Consider the following 25,799-nt stretch of genomic DNA (forward strand, 5'->3'; position numbering starts at 1 on the left):
AGAGAGAGAGAGAGAGAGAGAGAATGCGAGAGAGAGGGAGAACACTTGAAGGAAAAACAGGAAATAAAAACGAAAGCATGAAAACAAATAATTAAAAACATTTAAAATGTAAAATATGTATGCATTTTAATAACCACAAAACCTATTAAGCAAACGCATACGCAGGGGGTCACGCGGTTACCGTGGTAACACGCTAAGCAACGCAGAGCTAATACCATAGCAACGCGTAAACAATAAGCTCCGAGGCGAAGGGGAGAAAATGTCAGACACAAGACGAGGAGCGGAGGAAGTGGAGGAGAGGAGCAGTGCTGAGGAGGACGAAGAGGAGGAGAAGTCTGAGGAGGCTCTCTCCTCCTCAGCAGCTCCCAAGAGAAATTCTGAACCGCCACAAGCGCAAACTCTGTCTAACATCCCCGAGGCGGTGGACGACTTCCTGAGGAACTTCTTGCGCAGAGCCGGCCTGACGCGGACTCTGAGCCGCTTCGAGGTGGAGTGGTACGGCTCGGCGCTCAGGCGCCTCACAGACACCCTGAACACCGTAGCCACGGCGGCCCCGGGGGTCTACTTCATCCCCGATGCTCTCACACACCGACGCCTCCTCCAGAGCGAGCTGGAGGCGGTGCGCGCAGAGACGGAGCTGCTCAGGGAGGAGGTGCTGGGTGCAGGAGCGAGCCTAGTGAGGATACAGAGGGAGCGGGACTTTCACCGGCTGCAGCACCGGCGAGTCTCCGAGGACAAAAGGAGGCTCACAGAGGACTTCAAACAACTGAAGAAACATCTGCAGTCGTACGACCCCGTGCTCAGGCAGCTGGAGGAGAAATACCAAACAGCTGTCAGGCAGAAGATGCTCCTCAGCTTCCACAGAGAGAGACTGCAAAGCACCACAGACCCTACACCAGCGCAGGTGAAGGAGGAGAGGAGGAAGGAGAAACCACCAGCAAAGACCACTGCACGCCTGAAGGACTCGGAGTTCCCCCCCTGCAGTGGGCTCCCAAGGGCCTACCTGGAACAAATGAACTCTCACAAAAGCTTCGCATCTTTCAGCCTCGCATGCTCTATAAGAGCGCATCAGCAGCCAATCAGCTGCATCGACCTGCATCCAAGAAAACTGATCCTTGTCTCGGCCAGTGATGACAGCACCTGGAGATTGTGGGTTCTCCCAGAAGAAAGAGAAAAGGTGAGAGGAGGTGAAAGCTCTAAGAGGAGGTGGGGAGGTGACATGTGAGGGTCACTCTGATTGGATGATGCACTGACGTGTGATGTCACCTACTGTGTTGCCAGGTGGGTGAGATGCTGCTGACTGGTGAGGGTCACTCTGATTGGCTGTCCGGTTGTAGCTTTCACCCTGATGGATCAAAATTAGCGACAACCAGCGGAGACATGACAGTAAGTTGGTCCTGATGACAACACAGAATAAACCTACCTCATTGGTTACAGATGTGTACTTCTTCCTGCAGGTGCGGCTCTGGGACTTCTCTCGTGGCTGCTGTGTACTGATGCTCTCTGGCCATGCCCAGCCCACCTGGGCATGCTCCTTTCACTCATGTGGTCACTTCCTGGCCTCCTGCTCTGCTGACAGAACCGCCAAGCTGTGGGACCTGAACAGCCAGCGCTGTCGCCTCACACTGCGCCAACACACCGCCTCCGTCAACAGCGTCTGCTTCCTACCTTCCTCCAACCTCCTCCTCACCTGTTCCGCTGACAAAACCATCGCCCTGTGGGATGCCAGGCTAGGTGTCTGCACCACCACCTTTCTTGGACATTATCACCCCTGCAACCATGCTGCCTTCAGCTCAGCGACCAGCATGGTGGCCTCCTGTGACTCTTCTGGCATCGTCAACACGTGGGACATGAGAAAACCCACATCGCCGATGGCCGCTGGAGACACCGGGCCGCTTAGTGCCAACCAAGTGGCGTTTAACCACTCAGGGAAGATGCTGGCGGTTGCCAGCAGCGACGGTTTGGTGAAACTGGTGGAGGTAGACTCTGGCAGTGTGAGCAGCTTGGAGGGCCACAGGGACAGTGTGCAGAGTGTGACCTTTGACCACAAGGGGGAGACTGTGATCTCGGCAGGGAGTGATGGGAGGGTTAACATCTGGTCGTAACATAAGATTTCTGATTGAGTAGTGATCGATATCTGAGATTGACGTGAACTTTTAGTTGTATTAATCAAAGAAGTGACACCATGGAGGTTGTAAACCAAAACATGTTTAATGAGAGCTGTGCAAAGACAAGCAGCTAGAAGCACACATTAAACATTTAACATCAAGTGTCTTCTTCACCCCGAGGTGAATAAAAATACTTCCTGCATCAGAGGGTTAAAGTTCCTCTGTGCCAGTATGAGTCCTGTCATCCTGAGGATGGAGGAAACACCATCTGGTTTCATGTCTTTAATGTTTGAAAAGTGAAACTGATGCAGTACTATGAACCTGCATTCTTTCTAATGACCTAGCAGGGGGCAACTCCTCTGATCAATAAATAAAGTCTGATTGTTAGTCCATGGGAAAATTGCATTACTCCTGCTCTGACCTTTGCGTCTTTCCTGATGGTTTCATCCTTTAGTTGAAAAATGATAATTTTCTAAATGATCGTCCCCTAGTTTTACTGTCAGATTCAAATGTGCTGATCTTTTTTTTTTTTTTGTGTATTATGTACATTTTTTGTCTGTTATGGCTGTATTGAGTGTGCATGTGAGGACGGATGACTCACAGCTGCAGAACAAATCTACTTATGGTAACCTGAACCTGAAGATGTATGAAGAACAACTCTGAGTGAAATGGTCTTTATCTGACTTACAAATACAATCAATTGAATGTTATCAGAGTATCATTTAGCATGTATATATATATAGAGAGAGTAAGTCTCATGGTCTCATGTGACAGTCTTCATTTATGCTTTTTTCCCAGCTCTTCTTCTGTCTGCTAACAGTTTTTGGGTTTCCATTTGGGTGGAGCTACAAATTGGCATCCTTTTTTAAAAAAAAGCCATATCTGACAATTGTAATTTTTATTCAGTTACGACACACATTTACCGTGTCACAAACTTTTTCCTCCCTCTGCAAAAAAAACCCAACAAAAAAACAACAACTCAAGCAAAAGAGACAAAAAACATTTCTTCAAATCTTTCTGCTTCTTTTTTTGTTAGTTTCTATGATATTCGACAAAATCAGCAAAGGTTGTTAATTTTGGTGACTTTTAACGTTCCCTGATAAAAAATGCTGTGCAGTCCCAGATAAAGATAGACATCTGAACACCCTGGTCCCCCCAACCCATGGCTCAATACTTCAATTTTCAATCCACGAGTCTTGAGTCTTAAGAAAATCGGACTGGATTGTCACAGTAGTACACGTTGTGCTTCCACGTGTACATCTTTTCTACAGCAAAAGCAATTTATTGTAGTTTTACCTGCAAGGAACTGAAAAGCTATCACTGACAACAGCACTGATGATCTTTCTTCCCTCTGGCTGAACACTGCCCGGTAACCTCTTCATTTTCAACAGGAATGAGTGTGTGTAAATCTTTATGGCACCAACAGTCTGTCTACAAACAGAATGAAACCCATCAATACAAAACGGTCTGTGCACCAACAAGCATCAAGCCCATCCATCCATACTGTTGCATTCACAAACCCCTGAGACACATTCAAAATATAAAAGATGTGGCATGTTTTTCTCGTCTCGGAGTCTGTCCTTCACGTTTTCTTCTCTTCTTTTAAATTATCGCTGTGTTCTGACTCTTCCTCAGAGTCTGAGAAAGAGAACAGTCCAGGAAACTTCCTGACTCTAAAGGTTTAGGGTATAGTTTAAACTGAGTTGTATTAGTGTTTAAAAAATTGCACTTTCTTATAAAAAAAATACACAAACACAGTGCAGATACTATTGAGGCTTTTGGCACAGCGAGCTTCCTTTGAATGTTCAGTTTCTGGAGGGTTCCTGCTGAGAACAGACCAGTCTGTCGACAGATGAGGACGAGTAGCGCCCCTCGTCGTCGTCCTTCTCTTCCTCTGTCGCTCTGTGTTTCTGTCTGGGTTCTTCCACCAGCATCTTCAGGCGGTTCAGATGATGCAGAGCTCTGAGGAGGAAAAACATGCATGCTTTACTCACCCTAAACTGGAGTCAAACTGATGTACATACTGTGGTGGTGGATGAAGATGCGTTTAATGTCACCCAAGTTTTTGAAATCTTGTTTTTGAACTATTGGGCTTAGAAGAAGAGGGTGAGGATGAGGAAGAGGAGACCCTATGGGAATGAAAGTGCAGGTGTGTTCTCCATGGATGAGGACTCTGTTTCTCGGGACTGTGAGCCACCACCACCTCAGCTTTCTGAATGCCAACATGAGAACTGAGGGCTCTGAAGGACACCGGATGACTTGTCAGTCACTAACTTACATCCTGTTTTATGATCCTTCTTTTACTTCAAATGTAATAATCACTAGGGCTGTTCGATATAACGATATATATCGGGTGACGATATAAAAACGTCTATCGTTTCATATTGCGGAAAAATATAATGTTTACGGCAATATTTTTTCATCGTTTTGATGGTCATTGTAGTGGTTATATTAATTTGTTAAAGTTCTCTCTTTCCCTTATATTTAATATAACCACACTACGGACGGACAAGCGACTGTTTTTACACGTTGTCGTTAGCAACCACGACGGTAAAACAATGGCGTGGCTCCGCCATCCGCTTGTTTGTTTTGCATATTAACCTTTCCACAATAAAGCTCAAGATCCTGTTGAGACTTTTCAAAATAAACTAAATCCCGTGAAAGAGTATGGAGTGTTTACGGATGAGAAGCAAAAAAGAGCCGCCAGGTGCTAAAAAATAAACCTTAGACTCAAACGTTAGAACAGGCTTTTCCCCGCAGCACGCCGTGTAATAAATACTCACAAAGAAAACGCGGCCATTACAACTTATGTCTAAAAATGTATAAATTCATGCATCGGCTAAAAGTCATAACTCCAGGTACATGACGCCCAGCTGAAAACACTTCATGCAAGTCGAGCTGCCCGAGATTCACAGAATTTACAGAAAATGTTACATTTTTGTGATTTATATCGTTATCGGAATGATAGATGTCTTATATCGGGATATGAGATTTTGGTCATATCACACAGCCCTAATAATCACATTTGACTCAGTAAGACTTTAAACTAGCAACAGAGACCATAAACTCATCGTGAAAGTGTTTACTAATGCTGGGCAGACACGGTACGATTTTTGGCTCATTTTGAGCCGATTTTTCAGTCGTGCAACCGTTTTGGGGATCGGCCCGAGTTTCGCCTTCATCGTGTGTCGTGCATCGCGTAGTATACGTGGGGTAACAGAAGCGATTAACACCTCACGACCAGCTCCCAAATAATCAATCGCTTGGTCGTAAGAAAATCAAACCTGTTTGAAATCCTGTCGGCCGTCGTGAGGGTGTCACCGCAGCCTCTCACACTGCGCACGCACAAACACAGAAATGAAAGTGAAAAGACGGAGTAGCACAGCAGTGCAGCGTGTGATCTGGACACAAGCGATGGAGGCACAACTTGTAGAACTTTGGAAAGCTCATCCGAGCCTTTTCGATGTGGCCTCACAAAATTATCACGACCACAACAACCGTGAAAATAATTGGATGGACATTGCTGATCAATCCCAGCTGCCTTATCAATGTTTTTCATTAGCAATTTAGCAAAGTTGACGGTGGTGGTGTGCGTGTCTGTGTGAGTGAAAGACAGAGAGGGAGAGTGAGCGACAGATTTTCTGTTATAACCTTCATATTATGGACGCACAGTGTAAGCACTCAGGTCGCATCAGAGCATAGAGCATAGAGACCCTGCAACGTGACCTACGAACTTCTAACCCCTGCGAGTCAGTCGTGCAGTTTGAGCAGGAGCTGAATAACGCAAAATCCCACAGTGTTTGCCCAGCTTAAGGTAACAGGTCAAGTAAGATGTTGGGTCACTTTCTCATAGACTTCTACAGACTCTGACTTGTTTCAACAGCCATAGATGTTGCCCCCTGCTGGCCATCGGAAAAACGCAGGATTCACACCCAGAAGCTGACTGTCTTTTATCTAAAATCTGAAAGTAGAACAAAAGGACTTATCTTGGAGTTTTCAAAAATACATTTTAATTTATTATTATTATCATCATCATCATCATCATCATCAGTAGTAGTAGTATTGCTTTGCATCACCAGTGGTTATTCGGCCCATACTCACTATGAGTTACTAAATGTCACTGAGTTTCTAGTTGCTGGCTGCCACATCATTGCTAGTTGTTTCCTGTGTGGACCCCCCTTTGTCTTACAAGACAGGATGGCATTTGATTTCTTGACATAGTTTCTAGTGACGTTTTGAGTAAAATAATGCTTTTAATTTTTGCCTGAAGCAAAAGTGGTGTCTTTGATGCAGTTGTCTTTAAACTGTAAGCACAGGTTATCAGTCCAGTCTCCACATTCTTTCTAAAGGGACAAATAACTTGATCGGAGTCAGTTACCTCTCTAGTGATGGTCTACCAGGAAAACTCTGAAGCTCTTGCAGCTCCTGCAGCTCTGCGTTACCAACAGACCACTGCAACACAAACAGACTCTTAATAATTTAAATCTTGTTTCCTTAAACGTTAAACTCAGACACAGATTAGCATTTTATTATCCACTTTTTCTAAAGATCTGTATCAAGCCAGCCTGGCTCCTTGTACCTGTGTTGCTGATGTCAGCAGCCACTCTGAGAGAGTCAGAGCTGCTGGTGGCTGCTGTTGTCGCTGAAGCTCCGCCTCCACAGCCTGCAGTCTGAACAGCATCTGTTTCAGAGCCTCCACCGGACCAGGCTGCTTCCAGATGCTGTTTTCATGACTCAAATCCTGGGAGAGCACAAACAAAAGGGGGATATTACAAACAACACTAGCTTCAGAAACAACTGTTTTGCCAGTAGATGTAGAGAAGGCCTTCAACTGAGTTGACTAGCACTCATTTGTTCAGCCTTAGGAAAAAAAAACCTGACAACTGGGCTGATCTGGTTTGTAAAAACCCAATAGGCTATCACAAACATTCTGCAACACATGTATGATCACACCAGCGAATCAACTGAATAACAGTGGGACACAATGAGCACAAGCTAATACTGTATACAGATTATGTGATACTTGTTTATTACAAAATTACACAAGTTAGCTCAAGTTATTACAATAAAACCGAAGCAATCAACACAACTACTTTTTACATGAGAAGGGCCACAACTTTTGAAATATTACAGTTTCATTTGGTAGAAAAAAATCACATATTTAGAGACACAAATTGTGCCAATGATGGAATATGAATAAGTTCTCATAGTTATGTGACGAAAAATATTTACAACCCATCCAAAACAGAAATTCAGAATTTACTTTATAAGACCCCCAGTGCTAAACGTATATTTAATAGGTAAATTATTGTGTTTAAAAAGAAAAAACTAATATTGCCTAAAAAGCCTTTAAATTCAACCAGTCTAATGTGAATACAAAGAAAAACTACTGTAGTGAGTCAAACAGGCTCACTGCAGTAGGAGGCCTTGTCCACTGACCTGAAAGGTTAATGTGTTTCACATCTGGGCATCACTCAGGAGACGAGAATAAATGAAAATCACACAATTAGCTGACATTGTAGAACATGACAGTAAACCTACCTCTGCTCCCCTGTCAGTCAGCTCCTCTGTGCAGCCTCCTGTTGCTGAGTCTCTGCAGGGTTAAAATGCCACCACATATATGAGTCTGCGTGGAGTTGCAGCAGATCATAACACACCAGAAGTGTAAATGAGTCTTACTCACAGAGGACAGTGTGAGGGAGAATGGTGCAGCAGCTCCTCAGTTTTCACAGGACTCACTGACAACAACAGAAACAAAGAACTGATCGGATACCTGCTTCATTTCCAGCTTGTTGGTAATAAGTTAAAGTCTGCTTAAACAGTCACAACGAGAACCAGACACAGCTGTGCTTTAAAAAACAACAACAACAAAAACTTTGGTATAAGTGTTATTCAGTGTAAAAGACTTCCTGCTCCTTTGAATGAATCCCGGTTTTACCTGGATCTGCAGGACTCTCTGCTTGTCCAGAACTCCGAGACAGAGAGTTTAACACCTGGTCCGCCTTCTGGATCAGAGACTCGATCCTGTTGTCTGACAGGTGGGAACACACATCAGAAACAAGTTTAGCAAAGAACAAAAACAACAACAAAAAAGAGAAAAGTTTAAAAGAGTGAAAGGTTGTCATAGGAGGTGTGGTTGAAAGGGGAAAAATAAGAAAATAAGACTATATGAATTGAATTTGGCCAGTCTCATGTTCAAGAGGATCTTCTCTTGTACCTCTTGACCACGTTCTGTACAGCTGCTAGTTTTAGATCTCTGTTTAGTCCCAAGTTCCAGAATTGAGTCAGTCCCCAACAGTTCTCTGACCTGAACATCTGAACCCTGTTTGTGCTGCTGGAGCCTTTTGGAGCATCTAATATGGCTGCTGTGCAGTTAATTGTATGAACAGATTGTCTAAGAACACTGGGGTCTAGTGAAGGTGAGTGAAGAATTGAATTTGGGTGTTACTTGGCACTAATTAGCAGCCATCTCCGTCAGTGTGTGTGATGCACTCATACACTGATATCTGAAATGTGGTGACTTCAGGCTCTAAAGACAATATGTTGGCATCTGAAGCAATAACACCTTCAGAATACAGAATCCAAACCCAGTTAGTGATGTCATTGTGATTATGGCCTTCCGTGATATGCAATCAATGAGTAAAGAATGACTAAACAATATTCAACAGTGCAATAATCCAATGTAATGTATTTTTTTCGTCGACTCTAGGATTAGTTTGTTTTTCAGAGCTGAGTATTGTCTGTTATTAGTCCATCTATCCATCAGCCCAAGCAAAGAAGCCCAGTCATTTTAACTCTTTGCTTTACATGATTTTAAACTTTTTAATGACCTGCAGGAACCCTGATTTGCCTCTGTGATGGTCACTGGGTCTCTTTTGTGCGTCAAAGCAGTAAACCTTTAACTGTACTTTAACTTTAATTTATATTTTCTGAAAGTCACACGAATAGAGATCGGAAAGTTATGTTTGTGGTGATTTACAGAGAACAATTCCGGACCTATTTTGTTTACACCTCGAATTTTTAACATTACATACTCAAAGACTTGTGTTTTTACCTTGGTACATGTTCATCACAACGTCTGAGCTCTTCCTCTCTGTAGTGAGCAAAGAAATCTGTTCAGCAAACTGAAGCCTCAGGTCTCTGAGCGCCTGCTGGCTGCCAACCTAAGCACACACAGAGAAAACCTATTACTTCATCAACTGACCGATGAAGCTCTTTTTCTGCCTTTGGGACACACATGTGACAGAATGTGGTTTATTTAGAGCACTTGACCACATCATAAGGCGTTCTTTAACACACAAAGAGTCCAGAGGAAAGCACAGTTCCACAGAAGCTCTACAGTCTTCATGAACAACGAGAGCAGCAGGACCATACAACTGACAGTTGCGCTGCAGCTGCTTCTCTCACCTCTGCAGGTGTCTGGTCAGGATCTTCATCTTTCTCCAGGTCTGCTACCCAGGATGGAGCTCTGGTTCTGGGAGATCCAGGTGGGAGAACGTCTGGAAAAAACAAATATGACCCTTTCAAATAAACAGAAAATAGTCATAGTTTAATGGTGAAATTACTTCCCTGGGATAGACTCCACCCACCCAGTCCAATATCAAATTCAACATTTCCCCTCACTAGATCAGTTTTAAAAGCTCATATTTATGACTCTACACACTGATGGGCTGCTTAATATAAAATAATAAAGAATAACCTATTAATAGATTTATCTTTAACATTAATAATCACAATCTGTTAAATGATGATGAAATACTATGACATCTTGGAAGGTTTGTGCATATGTAGTCAAGGAAGCTACCGTGGTCGTCCCACAGATCTGACTGTGCAGGCGGCTCGCTGAGGTCACACCCCTGGAGCCATGCTGGGTACTTCAGGTCGGGCACACTGGTGATTCCCGAACAGTCCAAGTCAGCCTTGTTACTGGTGAACCAGTGAGGGAGGTGGAGCGACGAGGATACCGGGGCCTGCTCTGATCTCTGAAAAGGGGAAGCAACTGTGTTTATGACACTGCTACAGTCTCAGAACAATCCAGAAAAGACAGTGAGGGTCACCTTAAAACTGCTGATGTGAGCACCTGGTTTAAAAGTGGCGGCCCTCGGCCTGTCTCTGCACCTAGGGAGGAGGGGAAAGTAATAACCTGTAACTCAGATCGACCAGGAAATATGCCTGGTCGATCTGAACGAGAAAGGAAGCAGTTCAAACCTGGAGCTCCTGGACGTCGTCGGTGGAAGAGAGTGATGGTGGAGGAGTCTACAGGTAGATGAGGGGCAGGTCTGGGAGGCTGCAGGCCAGGACAGGAGGTCTGGACCAGCAGAGGAGAGGAGTGAGGCAAAAGTCATCACTTCTGTTATTACTGAATCATCTATGGATTATTTAATGTTGATTATAGAGTCTGAGCTGCAGAAGTTATGCGTTTAAAGGCAGATGCCAGGATGTTTTTAGGTAAAAGTGGTGGATTTAATGACATGAATGAAGACTACATTGTAGATGTTTTTAATGAACTGGTATAAGAGCAGATTCTTGATTGTCACATTTAAAAACTTCAGACTGAGAAAAATGGTGAGGGATGCATTTACTTCCAGCTCCACATTTTCAGTCTTGGACTCTACGAAATCACAGATCCCTACTCTTAATGACATCATACAGATCAAAGAAAACTAAAAAATGTACAAACACGTGTTTAAGAGTTTAAAGGTTGAGTATGAAATGTGTAAAAACCTTGGATGAAGGCGGTGGTGTGGGTGATGGGCATCGAGCCGTCGAAAGGGACGGACAGCAGTTCATCTGTTGTCATGGAGTGTCTGTCCCAGTTAACGCGGTGATGGAGGGGGCTCACGGGGAGGTTCAGGAAGTCTAGCTCTCTCTCGGTCAAACGCTCCCTAAGAACTGAAACAAAAAGAGAAAAATGCAATGTAGATGAATCACTCAGATAACATAAAACCACAGAAGACATAAAAAGCACCAAGATATATCAACGTTATAAGATACCTGACCCTCAGCAGGACCTACCATCTTTGTTTCTGAGCGTGCCCACTCTGTGCCTGCACGGAGTGGAGGGTAGGTTCTGTGGCAGAACCAGCTTTCCAGTCAACGACGAGTCGCGGTTCTGACGACTCCTCTCAAAGTCTTTGATGTAAGCGTCCAGAGCCGCCGAAGCCGAGTCATACTCCTGCAATCAGACAGTAGTGTAGGCTTCCTGTTTTAAAATCCTCATCACTAAAGTTTTTGATAAGAAAAGAACAACAAATTTCAGACTTTTTAAAAATGTTTTCCCTCTCACATAAATGTTTGAGTTATCTCTCATACACCTCTCACACACTTCCTCATGAACTTCACATGAATTTACTCTTTTCTTTTAAAACAAATTCACATATTTTTTTCTGAATTTACCAGTTTTTCCTCAATGTTTTACTGGAAAATGAAACAATTTTAAACTCTGTCACAATCAAAAAGAGAACATCATCATTTGTCAGGAGAGAAGCTCTCCTGATAACACCCAGAACAGAACCCAGAAACAGATAAAATAACAAAGGGAGATTTCTTCATTCTGTCCATTCCTGCTGTGGAAAGTAATCCCACCCACTCTGTCTTTGTATCTGAAGCTGGTGTCGTGTTGAGGAGGCAGCAGGCTGCTCCTCAGGTAACCTGAACTGGATAGTAGGGAGGTCACCGTGGACTCTGGTGACAGAGAGTGGCCCAATGGACCGCTGTACTCCATGCTGTCAAAAAACAAGAAGAGTACATTTTAAATCGCTAAACGTCGAGGGAATAATGGTTAAAATGTTTACAGAGGTGTTAAAACTGTTATCAGCATTTGTTTATTCACAGCTGACATGCCCAATCAGAGCCATGCCAGCTGTGATTTAAACCTTCCACAAGTAGGCGTGGAGCTACCTGTGCAAAAGCAGCTGTTTGAGACGTTAGAAAGCTAACCACCTTGCGGAGTATGTGTCAGGTTGTTGTCAGTGATAGCTTTGCCGGTTTTCGCTTTAAACGGGACAGTAAAGGGCTTTCTTTAGACTGCGTTTGTTTGCTAGCTTGCCTTTAGCCGAGCTCTGAGCTATGCAGCAAAAACCCCCAAAAACATCGAACAAAAAATAAACTAAACAGACCGTTACATGGCAGATTTAAACCCCATACGTACAGCAACAGTTTAGTGTTTATACAGAGTTTATAACGTGCTACACAAATGTTTCTGGCTCAACGTACTCACAAATGTCGCAAAAGTTTTCTCACTGATGTTAAAGTTCAACTTAGCAGCGCTGCTAGGTTGTTAACGGAAATCTTAACCAGGCACTTCCTCAAACTTCCTGAATCTTTATCAATTAAAACAAATATAAAACACTCATACTTCTACTCCGAAATGCCTCCTTTTCACTGTACTCCGTGCCCAACCCTTTTGCGTACACTGACGCTTGCAAATTCAAAGGATCCCGGGTAAAGCTAGCTCACAGTTAGCCGGAGCCACTTCCGGTACCCGGCAGACGCTGCCACCAAACTCCGTTAAAAGAATCTGGTCATTAATAATAATCATAGTATCGGTAAACACATGCTTCATATATAAGTACGGTTTACACAGTTAAGGTGTGTTATGATCTTAAGAAAGTTTCGGTGTCTGTTACAGACAGATTAATATGTTTAACTACCGCCATCAGTGGCTTATCGTGATGCAGAAACATGGTATACATGAGTGAAAGAGCAAATAAAGTTTACATTATATTAGAACGCATAATCGTTTGTGTGTGTAAGATATGCCGAATTTAAAGATGAACTCCGTTGAGTTATGAAAACAAGTCCACGTGAATGCCCCCAAAAAAGAGAGAAAAATTGTCTTGTTTTATTTCTAAAATTCAATTGTAAGCAATTATTGCACTGACGACAGTATAATGATTTGGTGTCACCGGAATTATTATTATTCCCCTTCTTCCGTCTCTGAGTGCGCCACGGTGTCTGAGGAGGTGTTAGTGAGAGCAGGGAAAGGAGAGGAGACACTGTTGAGACTGGAAAAACAGCGGTCAAGACTCCCACACAGAGTTGAAATGTGTGTGTGTGTGTGTGTGTGTGTGTGGGGGGGGATTATATACAGTTTAATGTTGGGATTAAATTATTAAATTGAGATAATTGTGATAATCTACCCACCACCACACACCCACACACAAGAGTTGAAAAGACAATATTAACACGACACAACAAGAGTAATAAAAATAATAATAAACTAATAAAGCTTTCGAATATCACTGGTAGCAGGACTTAATTCCTTCAGATAACTTATTAATGTGTTGTTAATTTACTGGACTAATTAAAGTACATCTAGCATATAACCATTTTAAAAACATCATGCTCATTTTTTGTTTAAAAAAACCATTTTGTTGAAATTCACCAATTTATTTATTTATTTATTTGTGTATTTATTTCGGGGGGCACCATTAATTTATACTAAAAGGCTGCATATTTAACACCCTGTTTGTTCTGTCCTGTGATAACTTCATAAGCAGAAGGGCACGTCTTCCTTTTCATCACTACTGGTTTAGTTACATTGTAAAAAACCGTTTTTACAAAAAAATCCGCTTTCACTTCTTTCTCAGAGAGAACTGTAGGTTAGCCATGTTGGGACGACCAAGTATTTTTCCGGGGTTCCTGTCTCTGCTGCAGGCCCCTTTAACCCAGAGTTTGTGACGTCAGTGAGCCAGGAGGTGTGGGGATGTTGAATAACACAGAAAGAGGGATCACTCCCCCTGAAACTGCAGGCACCAGAAAGCACCAGCATAACATGTCGACACAAACTTATCGCATAGACGAAAATATAAGGCCATCTGGGAAATTAAAAAACAAACAAAAAAACAACACGACAAAAAACAAGTGTAAGCAGAGGTATTTTCCTCTTAAAAGGAGTTCTTCCTCCCTAATTGTTGCCAAATACCACTCATCAGAAATCATCTGATTATTGTGTTCTGGCACCAATCGGGGTTGGTGTCAAAAGACGTGGATAGGGTAGATAACCAACTTTTTTGCCTCTTAGTGGACCAACCAGAGGACAGAAAAAAAGAGGACAGAGGACACAGAGTAGAGAACGGAGCGATAGGATGGGATAACTGTAAAGTCTGAAAAGCACAGAGTGTGTTTGCAGTGACACTTTTCATAGTTTTTAACACTCACTGCATGCCTGCCCCTCTCTCTGCTCGACCATGAAACAGTTCCAGATGTCTGTGATTCATTTTTGGGGAGTGAATGTCTATAGTCTAAAATGTGGAATCAAAAATCAGTGGCTACCTCCATCTTTAATATGCAGTCTATTGTACTCCCATAGTGCCATGGTCGATTAAGTTGATCAGACCTTGCAAATATTGGGTTATATGTTTCCATGACGAATTCAGTTCATGGTTGTTTATTTATTTATCTATTTTTGCAAAAAAAAATTGTGACTTTCAAATAATATTCAATTTTATTTTGAAAACAATAATTTTTTATTATTATTATTATTATTATTATTATTATTATTATTATTATGCAAACGTTTACAGGTTTATTCATACCTCAGACTATAGATTGATAGAGTCTGTTTCACCTAAACTAACACCGAGTGAGTGTTCTGATCTCAAGACGATCTCTGGGGGAGTGTGTCTGTGCGTGTGAGCGTGCGCGTCTGAGTTTAATCGCGGTGTGTGTGTGTGTGTGTGTGTGTGTGTGTGTGTGTGTGTGTGTGTGTGTGTGATATCTCAGACGTCACAGCCTGCCGTTGGTCCAGTTCAGTTCAGTTCAGTTCAGTTCACTTTAGATCAGATCGGATCCCCGGATGAGCCGTTGCTTCTCTCAGGAGGTAAACTGAAGTAAACCCGGACCTGGAGGCGGTTTAACCCGGAACAGCCCGAACCGGAACACTGTGTTTGTTTCTGTTCGACCCAAAATAAGCAGCATAAACAAGCAGGGCGGAGGGAGTGTGAGAGCCACCGTTAACGTAACGTCCGTGACGTCGCTCCGCTGGTTTTTCACCAGCACGCCGCGCGTCTGGGGGGTCCACGCCGGGATTTACCAAGTGATCGATTAATCCGACAGGAGCCTGAACCGTGGGATCGGTACACGCGCTATGATGGAGAGAAAGAGGACGGACTGTCCCGCTCTGCCGCCCGGTTGGAAGAAAGAAGAAGTGATCAGGAAGTCCGGGCTGAGCGCCGGAAAGAGCGACGTCTACTACTACAGGTAGCCCATCACACTAATCGATCAGTGGTTACACAGCAAACCGATAATCAGTCAGCAGTTCGGCTGTGGTACCAATGCTGACTCTGGACTGTTTGTGAGCTCACCTCTGTTCACACTCAGTGGACCAACCAGAGGCTCGGCTTCAGTCTGAGAAGTTACAATGTAGTGCACAGTAGCAAAGTAGCCAATCAGAATTCATTCTTAATAACAGCATTACAACAATGTAACAATGTCTGTATGACCAGAGTTGTGGCAGCAGGGGGCCAAGAACAGCTGGATGACCGAAGCAAGCCAAACCAAAGTGCTTGAACATTGGTGGGAAGTTCATCCAGATATTGAGATTACAGTGGACACACCTCATACCTCCATAAATGTGCAATAAGAGCAAAAATGAAACCAATAACGAAAACTAAAAGAAACCCTGCAGTTTCTCTAAAGTCCACCTGAGGCAGACTTTCAGAGTAAGTCAATTTCCATAGACTCCAATATTAAAATGTCTGACTTGAACGTGTTCACAGTTTTCGTTTTTAGAACTTACTCATTTGGGTTTTATCAGGGCTTAAATATAGGTTTCAAGGCCTCACGTTTGTCAGCTCATTTGACTCTTTAAATTGAACCTCTCTATTTATTCTTTTGATCCCATTAATGCCAGTAAATGACAAATAAAATGTCTTTTTGTGTGGTTAATTGTAGTGACAGACCATCCACACACACATACACACAAACTCTAGTTTTGACAAGTGACGTTGTAGCTTTTAGTCAGTTAAATAGAAATAGTAAGCATCTGCTATCTAAATCCCAGAATGTTGATTAATTTAGTCTGACTTTATTAACAATACACTTGCATAACCACCATTGCTTAACAATGAATTGTCATGACCGTTAATGGCCCTGAGTACTATTCACAGAGGTGGCCGTTACCTTTTCACATAAGCTGCCTTCTTGACCTCCTTAAGTAAAAAAAGGGGAATGACAATCTTTGAGCCAAAGAGGGAATCTAAGAGGACATCTTTCAGTATTGTTTAGTGCTGTGATTGCAGCCATTCTCCAACTCTCAGTGAGTAGTACTCGTGGTCATTGATTAACTGCTGTGACAATTTGCATATGAATGAGCATGAAACTGATCTGATCTGCTCATTGTTATGCAATGGTGCTGGTTTAGATCGTTATGCAGTTGTACCGTTTTTAAACTGGGGGAAACCTGCAGAATGCTGAGCCTGGAGTCACTTGGAAGAACAAGTTTCTCCCACTGAAAATGTTTGGTTCAAACAGTGTAACCAAGTTAACATTAGCTGGTAAGTTAGCACTCCACTCCTTGACATGTCTAGCTCCAAAAAACCCGAATGGCGGTGGACAAAATTCTAACACTGAATCTGCAAAATATGTCATCCAAAATGGTAAATGGACCTGTTCTTATATAGCACATTTCTACTCTACTTGAGGACCCTCATTTACCCATTCACACCCATACACCTATGCTGTTTTTTATATAAGTGCTTTCTGTCAAACATTTACATTTAGATTGATGGAATTAGTATGCATCATGAATGTTACAACAAAGGTGGACGATATGCCTGGTGCTCAGTAGTTGACTTTCTGTCGGACTCTGGGACCACGGCGTTGCATTTTGTAGCCATTTCCATTGTTGCTGTGTTTTCTGGGGCTTTTTTTATATTACAAATTTCCTTTTTGATTTCAGTGAATGAGACACTCTCCTAACTCATTGAGTGTCGGCACAGACTAGCCAATCGTTGGCCTGCAGTTTGACGACATCACATTTCAGTACCTACTTGGTTCGCCTTGGAACCCCGGCCGAGCAGGTCTATTTGAGTAGAAACTAATGGAAAAGGGGCTATAGTGGTCACCTTTGATATACAGTCGATGTATAAATTGTTTTTGTAACTGTTTCTTTATCAACCTTAAGGAGAGTCTGAATCTGAAAATGTATCATGGTGTCTCGCTTCAGTGCCACTTGTACATCTATTTAACGTCTCCTGACAGCCACATGACTCCCTTATTGACATATGCTGGGTAAAGAACAGCATGTTGCACTGATACCAGCGGGCATCGTGTAAAGCTATTATCTCCAAATGCTGTACAGTAAGATAACCACTCATTCTAGCTGGGTTAGGCCTCTCTCCTGATGTTGTCAGAGGCAAACTACTGTTGGAAATGTCCATAACACTGAGGATCCTGTCCCTGTGCCCAGACAGCCAACCGTCTGCTTCATAAAGCTGGGAAACGTAAAGCTGGGTGTGCCATTTGTGCTGCTGTTGCCTGAGTTAGCTGGAAGAGACTGTGGAAGTTTCACTTCAACTTTCTATAATAGCTTTTTAAATAGCCTTGAAGACAAGCACAGCAGCTGTGACGGAACTGTGTCCTGTTCAAATAATAGACTGCAAGATGAATTTTACTTTCTGTGTTTTGTGTAAAGCACATTTAAACACAGCTTTCATGGACCATAGTGTTGTATAAAGTATGCACATTCATATACACACTCATGTCATTACATGAAAAAGTAAAAATGGACACAGAATACAGAATTATCAAGCACCAGCACCCAGCAGTGAGCTGGGGAGGTCTGGGAGTAAAGGTGGATTCTGACCTGACTTCAAAGCAGAGATGGAGGTCACCTTTTACAGCAGGTAATAACTGATTCCACAAACATGGAGCAGTGCCTGCCAAAGCTCTGTCACCGTTTTGTTTGAGGTGTGACCTTGGGACATGTAAGCGATCTTTACCAGTGGATCTGAAAAATCAGAGGACTTGAATGTAAATGAATGAGGCTGGTGAAGTGGGGCTTTAGAAGAAATCAGTAGGTGATCTCGGGTTTTCCTGGCTCAAAATGGGTCTTTAGTGGTGAGTAGGATCACATACATTTAAAGGCAATGGCTCTGTGTTATCTTACAGAGCACAAATCTCTGCATTTCCCCTGTCACTTAGGCTTCAGTTTTTTTTCCTAATTTGTAATTTCAGTATATTACATTTTGTTTTCGTTTCGTTGTTAGTTTTTCGTTCGCTCTGATTAGTGTAGATTTATTTTGAAGAGGGCGTACATTAAAGGTATTTTCTGTAATTATTCAAATGTAAATATTTCACCACCAGGGGCCAGACCTCAAGAGGCCTGGCTTTTTTCCCATGACGCAAGAGTGCACTCTTTTACCTGGTTAATTAGAAGTTAAAACGAATCCTTGTGCCGTGCGACAGACTGGCGACCTGTCCGGGGTGTGACCTGCCTCTCGCCTTAGGCCCACTGAGATAGGCTCCAGCTTCTCCAGCAATCCCAAATTGACCAAGCAGAAGAGAATGGATGGATGACTCATTGCACCATGTTGTGGTACAAGTTTGTATTGCATCAAAGTACAGTTCAGCCACAGTTCAGCTTGAGTTTATATCTCTTTTAGCACAACACATAAATGAGTGGGACATAAAAGAGTTACCAAAAATGTGTTGCATAAAGTATTTCTATCATGCTTTTTACTACTGCTACTACTACTAGCAGTGCTCTATGACACTGCAAATTTTACTGTCGCTGTATTTACTGTATTGTCAAGTAAACACAGGGCTGTTCTTGCCAATACCAATACTGATAGTGTTACTTTTAAGCTATAAAAGGTATCTGATCACTAAATCACTGTTATTCTGACTTTCCACCGGAATCAGTTACTAAAACAAAACAGAACACACTTTTTAGCTTTTCGTTTGTTTTCAAACTATGTTTTTTGGACATCTGGGATATAAAAGTGTCTGTCTCTAAAGCACTTTGGGTCACCTTCAGTTGTTTTAATGTGCTGTAGGCTATAAATAATAAAGATGTAACAGTCGATAAGAAAAGGTCAGACATTTTTCATACTACATATTCATTTCCTAAATAAAATACTTTATTTGCTGCATACGGAACATAGAGGATAGAAAGCAAGTATCGACCGTATTGGGCTAATATTGATCCAATATCAATACCAGCATATGTATTGATGTTATGAATATTTGGTGGCAGTTTCTTTAAATTCTAGTGATATCCTTTGAGAATTTTTGGATCTTTAGAATGATTTTGAACACAGCTAAAGGTCATGTTAGCTGGAATCATATGGTCACAAAACACACAAATCAGGCATCATTTTGCAAATGCATGTGATTGACATATGAAGGAGGACATGTCCATGCACCCTAATCACAACATCTCTGTGTTGTAGTAAATTATGAAAAATAAAATCAGTTGAGAGTGAGATGCAGGGTCACTTCTATTTCACTGTTTCTGCACTTTTCTTGCCCCCCGCGCTTCTCTTATCCAGTAATGTGCATTCAGGCAGGAAAACCTCAGCGTCTGTGTCTCTCTGCCTCAGAAATACTCCTGCCTCAGCTCTTCTCCAGAGCAGATTAAAGTTGAGTTTGGAGCGCTGCTTGTTACGTTTTTCCTTTTTGCTCAGCATTCTGCGTCAGATCGCAGAGGAAGTTGCTCCTGGTGCAGCTCTGCGGCATCGTAGCCTTGCCGCAGAGCCGGTGGCTGTTCTTTACTTCCTGTTGATCTGCACAGCTTGGGCCTGTCACTGTAGCAGCTCAGAGACGTCTGAGCTCCGTCACATCCTGAAGGCTCACTTTCAGTTTGGTTTGAAGTGACTCATCACTTCCAGTAAGAAAACCAGTCACAACAGGTCAGTTTACTGGAAGAGCAGCAACGCCCTGCTGAGGCCTCTACCGGTTTCACAAACTCATGTTTATCAGGACCCTTTTTTTACCCTCCACACCCACACGGAATAATTTCAGGCCATAAGGAAACACAGAGTCTTTCAGTTATAGACCGTATAATATTATCCTGACTAACACTAGAGACACTCGGTGAAATGCTGGAAGAAGAGTAAAACTAACTCTTGCTTCTGTTGCTGCTGCCTATGTAGACACTAAAGCTGGTGCACCAGAAACCCAGGGTACGAGATGGTACAGGTATAATCAGAAAAGGTTTATTCCTAGGCAGACGAGGAGACGCCTCCTGTCCCTGTCTCTTCCCTCCACTGGGTTCGTCACGTCCCAGCCCAGCTTACACTGTGCACTGGAGTCTGTCGCTCGATGCCACCACTTTTATCCCATGGCCAGCCAGTCCACAGTGGATTAAACAATGTTTCCCCAATGTTTCACTGGCTCCCAGTGAAATTCCAGATAAAAACAAACTTGTTCTGCTCACCTTCAAGGCCATAATCTTGCTCCTCACATTTCTAATCTGTTAAGCACTACCTCTTCTGGCTGCTCACTTCGATCCTCTTTTTCTATCCAGCTTGCTGTGCCTCCTTTCCGCCTCAGCACCATGGGAAGCAGAGCTTTTAGCTGCTCTGCTCCCAGGCTATGGAACTCTACCCCCAGATATAAGAAACATTGGTTCTCTCCTCCAGTTTAAATCTCAACTCAAAACCCATCAGTTCAAAGCTGCATATTCATACCAACCCACTGTTTGTTCATTTTATCCTGTGCTTTTGTTTTTATTGTTCTTCATTTTGTCATTGTCCTATTATGTGTTCTATTCTATAGTTAAGTGCCCTTGGGTGTCTTGACAGGGTCTTTATAAATAAAATGTATTATTATTATTGTTGTTATTAGAAAACCACTAAAACATGCAATACAAACATTAGAATGAAATCATGCAAATAAAAACTACACTCACAAATAAACACTAAAATCAAAACATTATTATAAATTAATTATAAAAGACAAATACAAATTTCCACTGTGTGACACCTAAATGAATGGGTCTGTGCTGTTACACACTGGACCTCTACACCTTTGATTACCCTGAGGACACACTCACATGCGTATATGAGGTTTGCTGGCATTCATTGATGCACGGCTCTCTTAAAGTCCTCTATTAAAGCATGTAAGTCAGGTTGAGTTCAGGATTCTCCCTGGACCATTGCAGCACCTCTATTTCTTTCTTTTTAGTGATTCAGTTATAGATTAGCTGCTGTTCTAGGGATCATTGCCTGTTGCATGACCCAGTTTGGGGCCAAGCTGTAGCCGCAGGATAGATGGACACATTTGACTCTAGATTCCCTTTGTATAGAGAGGAGTTCATGGTCCACTCAGTGACTGTAAGGTGCCCAAATCCTCAGCACTCCGCCGCTGTGCTGACAGTTGGTCTGAGGTGTTTGTACTGATATGCTGTGTTTGCTTTTCTCCAAATATGGTGTTGTGCGCTATGGCCAACCAGCTCCCCTTTGGTCTCGTCTGGTGGTTTGTTCAGATGCAGCTTTGCAAAGCTTAACTGTGCTGCTGTGTTCTTTTAGAGAGAAGAGCCTTCTCCCCTGGCAACCCATCCCAAACAAGTCCTACTCGTTCTCTTTTTTTCTGATTGTGCTGTTATGAACTTTAACATTTAACATGCTGACTGAGGCCTGCGGAGTCTGAGATGTAGCTCTTGGGTTTTTTTTTGCACTTTCAGTTTGACTTTCAGGTGAATTTGCTGGGATGTCCACTCAATACTGGCGACTGTCTTGAATGTTTTCCACTTGTGAATAAGCTTTCTCACGGTAGAATGAAGGACTTCAGATTGTTTGGAAATGGGATTATAACCAAAGGAACAGGGTTTTTCACTCAGCTACAAACATCGCTTTGCATGATTTACAGCTCATAATAATCCATATTTATGGTACAGCCTCTCATCTCCAAAAGTTGATTCTGTTCATCTGGACGTAGCGTTTTCAGTGGGAGAAACATTTAACCACTCATCCAAGTGACCTCTTCAGTCTCAGCTGACTGCAGGTTTCCCCAATCTTATAAACAGTACATTTGCATAATGACTGAAGAAGTCACTTGGATGAGTGATGAAATGTTTCTCCCACTGAAAACGCTACGTCCAGATGAACAGAATCAGCCTTTTGGAGATTTACTTACCTGGATATGCATCAAGATGTTTACAGCCTCTCAGTTCATGTTCTGTCTGAATTTTTTTTTATCCCTTTAATTCAGCTTTCCTCTCATTGACTCTACCTTACAAACAAACAAACAAACAATAAATAAATACTCCGCAGGTGGGAGGGGAGTTTGTACTCACTTTCTGAGATGACTATATTACGTATATCCCCTCTATTTGACATAATACTGAGCGAAGAGTGGAATAAGGAATAAGTCTTAGCTTCCAGCTCACAGGGATTACCTGTACACACACTGACCCCAGGCCATGTTAGGCACTCATCATTGGTAATGTAGTATAGGTTCTCTTTATGATGTTATAAGTATGACTTTTTAATGATAGCGTCCTTTCCATTTTATCCTCCAGTCCTTCAGGAAAGAAGTTCCGGAGTAAGCCCCAGCTGTCCCGTTACCTTGGAAATACAGTGGATCTGGCATGCTTTGACTTTCGCACGGGCAAGATGATGCCCGGAAAACTGCAGAAAAACAAACAGAGATTCCGACATGACCCGCTGAGCATGGCCAAGGTAACCCAGATGGATCACACCTGTGTGGGAGTGACTGTGTGTGTATTGTGCTTTAACAGATTATCAGATTAACAAAACTCTTCCGGCAACAGGTCGAAAGGTCACAGGGTAACAAGAACTTTGTGCTTGTTTATCCATCGTGTGAATATACCTGAGTCACACAGACTTATTTGCATAGATAAAAACCCAGCAGCTGAACCTCATGTTATTGGAGAGTCAGAGAGAGTGAGAGCGGATTGAGATGATATTCTGTTTGATAGCAGGGTGATTTTATGCACATGTGACCAGGTTACTTCCTCAAACAGAGGAAGTAACCTGGTCACATGTGCATAACAAACATCAGATTCCTGGTTAAGCTCAGACCTGTTTCTCCACATGCTCAAATACATGATTTCTATGTATTGGGGGAGAATAGGGCCTGCATCCTTTCTGAAATATACACCGGTGGGGTACTTGGATGATGTCTTAGACCTCATAGGCTTCATTTACGCTCCAAATTATCCATGTCGACTCAAAAGCTGACTGTGTGCACGTCCACATGGAAGTGTAATCCCAGCAGTCCTGTTATCAGGGACAGCCTGGGTATATTGACCCGGATGTATTTTGCCCTCCTCGGTTTTACAGCCTTGAGCTTCCTTGGTTTGCTCACTGTTGTCACTTTATTTTTCCCTTTTGCGTATTTTAAGTCTTTTTTTACCTCCATCTCATGGATATTTAGACTCAGATCTTAACCCTGGGAGGGCTAAATTTAAAGTCAGGTAAGGATTTTTAGTTCTGGAAATGTAGAACAAGCCTAATGTTCACACTGAAAAAGCTGGTCATAACCCCTTTATTCATAAATTACTGTCTTTGAGCCTTCTCCTTATCTTGCCTGAGATTTGTTTGGGCATTGTGAAAGTGGGAGAAGTGGATGATTAGTTAAAATAGTTAGTCAGTAGTTAAGGACGAAGTAAGTGGGGTACAGTTAAACGGACGCTTCTTAAACCATGATGTAAAAATAAAAGAAGAAAATCAAGAGGAGGGAAACCCAAACAGAGTGAAATGACATCATAAATCAACCAATCAGCTGTCTCACATGCAGTTTGGACTCACAGATTTCCATCTGGATATGTCAAATGGGTGAAAATTCCAAATAAAAGGAGTTGTTAGATGTTATAAGAGGTTAAAACTTGGTTTTTAGCCCCATAAATAACAACATAATGATAACAATGAAGACAACTGGGAGCATGTTGGTGGCTTTAGATGAAAGCACAAAACCTAGTAATGGCTTCTTCAAAAGTCCATAAACAGACAAACGTTACAAGCAAACACATAAATTATGAATCCTAATGAATTTATGGGCTACAGGGATTCTAGAGCTTTGAGGAAACATCGGACTCCCTCAGTGGATCTTTTTAAAGTTGATTTTCTTCTAATACTTTGAAAACACAAAAAGGAGATATGTATTCAAAGTCGACTTGTCTACTTCCACTCTGGTGTCTTAATTAACACTCGTCCTAGTTCAGGATAATCTGAATGGTAGTTTGCGCTGGGCCCGGCCCGAGCTTGTCTCCACCTTCAGGGTGTTTTCGCCCAGAATCGACATGCTGCTTTTGATTTGTTTTGCTCTGGATGACTTCTCTTCTTCAAGACCAATCTGCATCATCATTTTGGCTCTGACTGGTGTCGGTTGTTTGTCTCATTTATTTCTTGTCTCGTTGATCTTGTCAGTGTTATGATCTAAAATGTGCCATGGCCATCTGCGTTTTAAATTGTGGGTGTTAGATCTGCTCTCTTTGCCTTTTCTCTGCGGCACACAAATAGGGGAACCACTTAGGTGGTCTTGACTACAGACCTGGTAAGTTCACATGTAAACTGTGGAGAAGTTAAGGAGAATTAGGGTGGGATTTTTTCCCACAGTTGTCCTTTCATACATGAAGCACAGCAGGAAATAGTCAGTTTTCTAACTGCTGGAAATGACTACTGCTGGAAATGACTGGGAGATGACGCCTACTCGCTGGCGGTGAATGTCTGGTTTTGGCTAGAAGAGTTCAGAGCTGCAGTGCATGTATGAAACAGCTTCAGACTAGATAAATCCTCCAGATCGGCCTCTGTAGAGACTGTAGATTGAAGGTGTGAAATGTATTTTAAATGTGTCTGGGCAAAAACACATTGTGCTCAGTTAGAGTAAAAAGTGCTTTATAAGTATCAATCCATTCAACATTTACTGTGATCACTGACTGTAATCAAACATAGACTGTGTATGGTTGTTTAAGTGGATAAAGTGTGGACCAATCAGAGGTGGATTAGGGTGAAAAAAATAGCGCCTGCGGAGAGAGGCGAGCCATAGCAAGATTTACTTGCTAAACGGATAATCTACACATCCTCAGTGTTAATTTCAGCATGTATGTGTTTGTGTGTGTGCTGTATGGACACGGTTCGCAACCCTGTACTGCTGCTCTTCACACTTCATTACTTATGGGCACAGAGACACACAAACACGCACTTCCTGTTGTTGTCTCAGCTTAGAGTTAACCCTTTAAGCTTACATCAAACACTCACAGAAACAACCACAGGTTTAATATTTCTGCCTCATGTATAGGAAGGTAAATGTGACCTGTAAGGAAGAAAAGAACAGGAGAAAGCTAAAGTAAAAGAAGGATAAAAGGGAGGAAGGACAAGAAGGTGGGAGGGAAGTCAGGGAGCAAAAGAAACCAAACACCAACATTCAGATTCGTGTCTGTCTTATGCAGGGAGGGAAACCAGACCTGAACACAGCTCTGCCCATCAGACAGACGGCCTCCATCTTTAAACAGCCCGTTACCAAGGTTACGAGTCACCCCGGAAACAAGGTGAAGACAGACCTGCAGCGAGCGATCGAGCAGCCCAAACAGGTGAGACGCTGAAACACACACACACAAATACACATACAGGTAATTCAGGAGGGCGAGGTCAGGCTCTTACATAAGAGACGGCTGTGAGGAGGAGAAGAGTGTAATGACAGCTGGAACCACTAGAGGGTGCTGAAGCATCATGGGAAAAGCAGCACACGGAGGACTGAATGATGATTGGAGGGAGAGAAATA

General features: G+C 42.6%; 3 protein-coding genes across 8 annotated transcripts in view; 2 read left to right on the forward strand and 1 right to left on the reverse strand.

Moving 5' to 3' along the window:
* The first annotated feature begins 26 nt into the window (after positions 1 to 26).
* On the forward strand, positions 27 to 2,771 carry spag16 (sperm associated antigen 16). The gene is made up of 3 exons (XM_004561919.5): positions 27 to 1,177; positions 1,282 to 1,386; positions 1,458 to 2,771. Exons 1-3 carry the CDS (start codon positions 260 to 262, stop codon positions 2,103 to 2,105), a joined length of 1,671 nt encoding a protein of 556 aa, XP_004561976.1. The 5' UTR covers positions 27 to 259; the 3' UTR covers positions 2,106 to 2,771.
* Positions 2,189 to 14,542, reverse strand: lg7h18orf54 (linkage group 7 C18orf54 homolog). Of its 5 annotated transcripts, none has more exons than XM_004561918.3 (15): positions 12,328 to 14,542; positions 11,698 to 11,833; positions 11,124 to 11,283; positions 10,833 to 11,000; positions 10,317 to 10,416; positions 10,166 to 10,226; positions 9,913 to 10,090; positions 9,516 to 9,607; positions 9,163 to 9,271; positions 8,047 to 8,139; positions 7,792 to 7,846; positions 7,650 to 7,701; positions 6,688 to 6,849; positions 6,487 to 6,560; positions 2,189 to 4,070 (listed from the first exon to the last, which is right to left on the reverse strand). In XM_004561918.3, exons 2-15 carry the CDS (start codon positions 11,830 to 11,832, stop codon positions 3,914 to 3,916), a joined length of 1,596 nt encoding a protein of 531 aa, XP_004561975.1. In that variant the 5' UTR covers position 11,833; positions 12,328 to 14,542; the 3' UTR covers positions 2,189 to 3,913. The 5 variants fall into 5 exon arrangements, with proteins under 5 accessions (XP_004561975.1, XP_004561974.1, XP_004561973.1 ...); XM_004561917.3 differs by having other exon boundaries at positions 12,324 to 14,542; XM_004561916.4 differs by having other exon boundaries at positions 12,466 to 14,541.
* Positions 14,543 to 14,795: 253 nt separating this feature from the next.
* Positions 14,796 to 25,799, forward strand: part of mbd2 (methyl-CpG binding domain protein 2) — a 29,680-nt gene continuing 18,676 nt past the window's right edge. The window contains exons 1-3 of one of the 2 annotated variants that reach the window (XM_004561921.6): positions 14,796 to 15,311; positions 22,576 to 22,735; positions 25,468 to 25,608. In XM_004561921.6, coding sequence (XP_004561978.1) covers positions 15,199 to 15,311; positions 22,576 to 22,735; positions 25,468 to 25,608 — 414 coding nt within the window. In that variant the 5' untranslated portion in view covers positions 14,796 to 15,198. The remainder of the gene's footprint in view (positions 15,312 to 22,575; positions 22,736 to 25,467; positions 25,609 to 25,799) is intronic. The other variant, XM_004561920.4, reaches the window with a different exon arrangement.

The sequence above is a fragment of the Maylandia zebra genome, linkage group LG7, assembly GCF_041146795.1.
Source record: "Maylandia zebra isolate NMK-2024a linkage group LG7, Mzebra_GT3a, whole genome shotgun sequence".
Classification (NCBI taxonomy): Eukaryota; Metazoa; Chordata; class Actinopteri; order Cichliformes; family Cichlidae; genus Maylandia; species Maylandia zebra.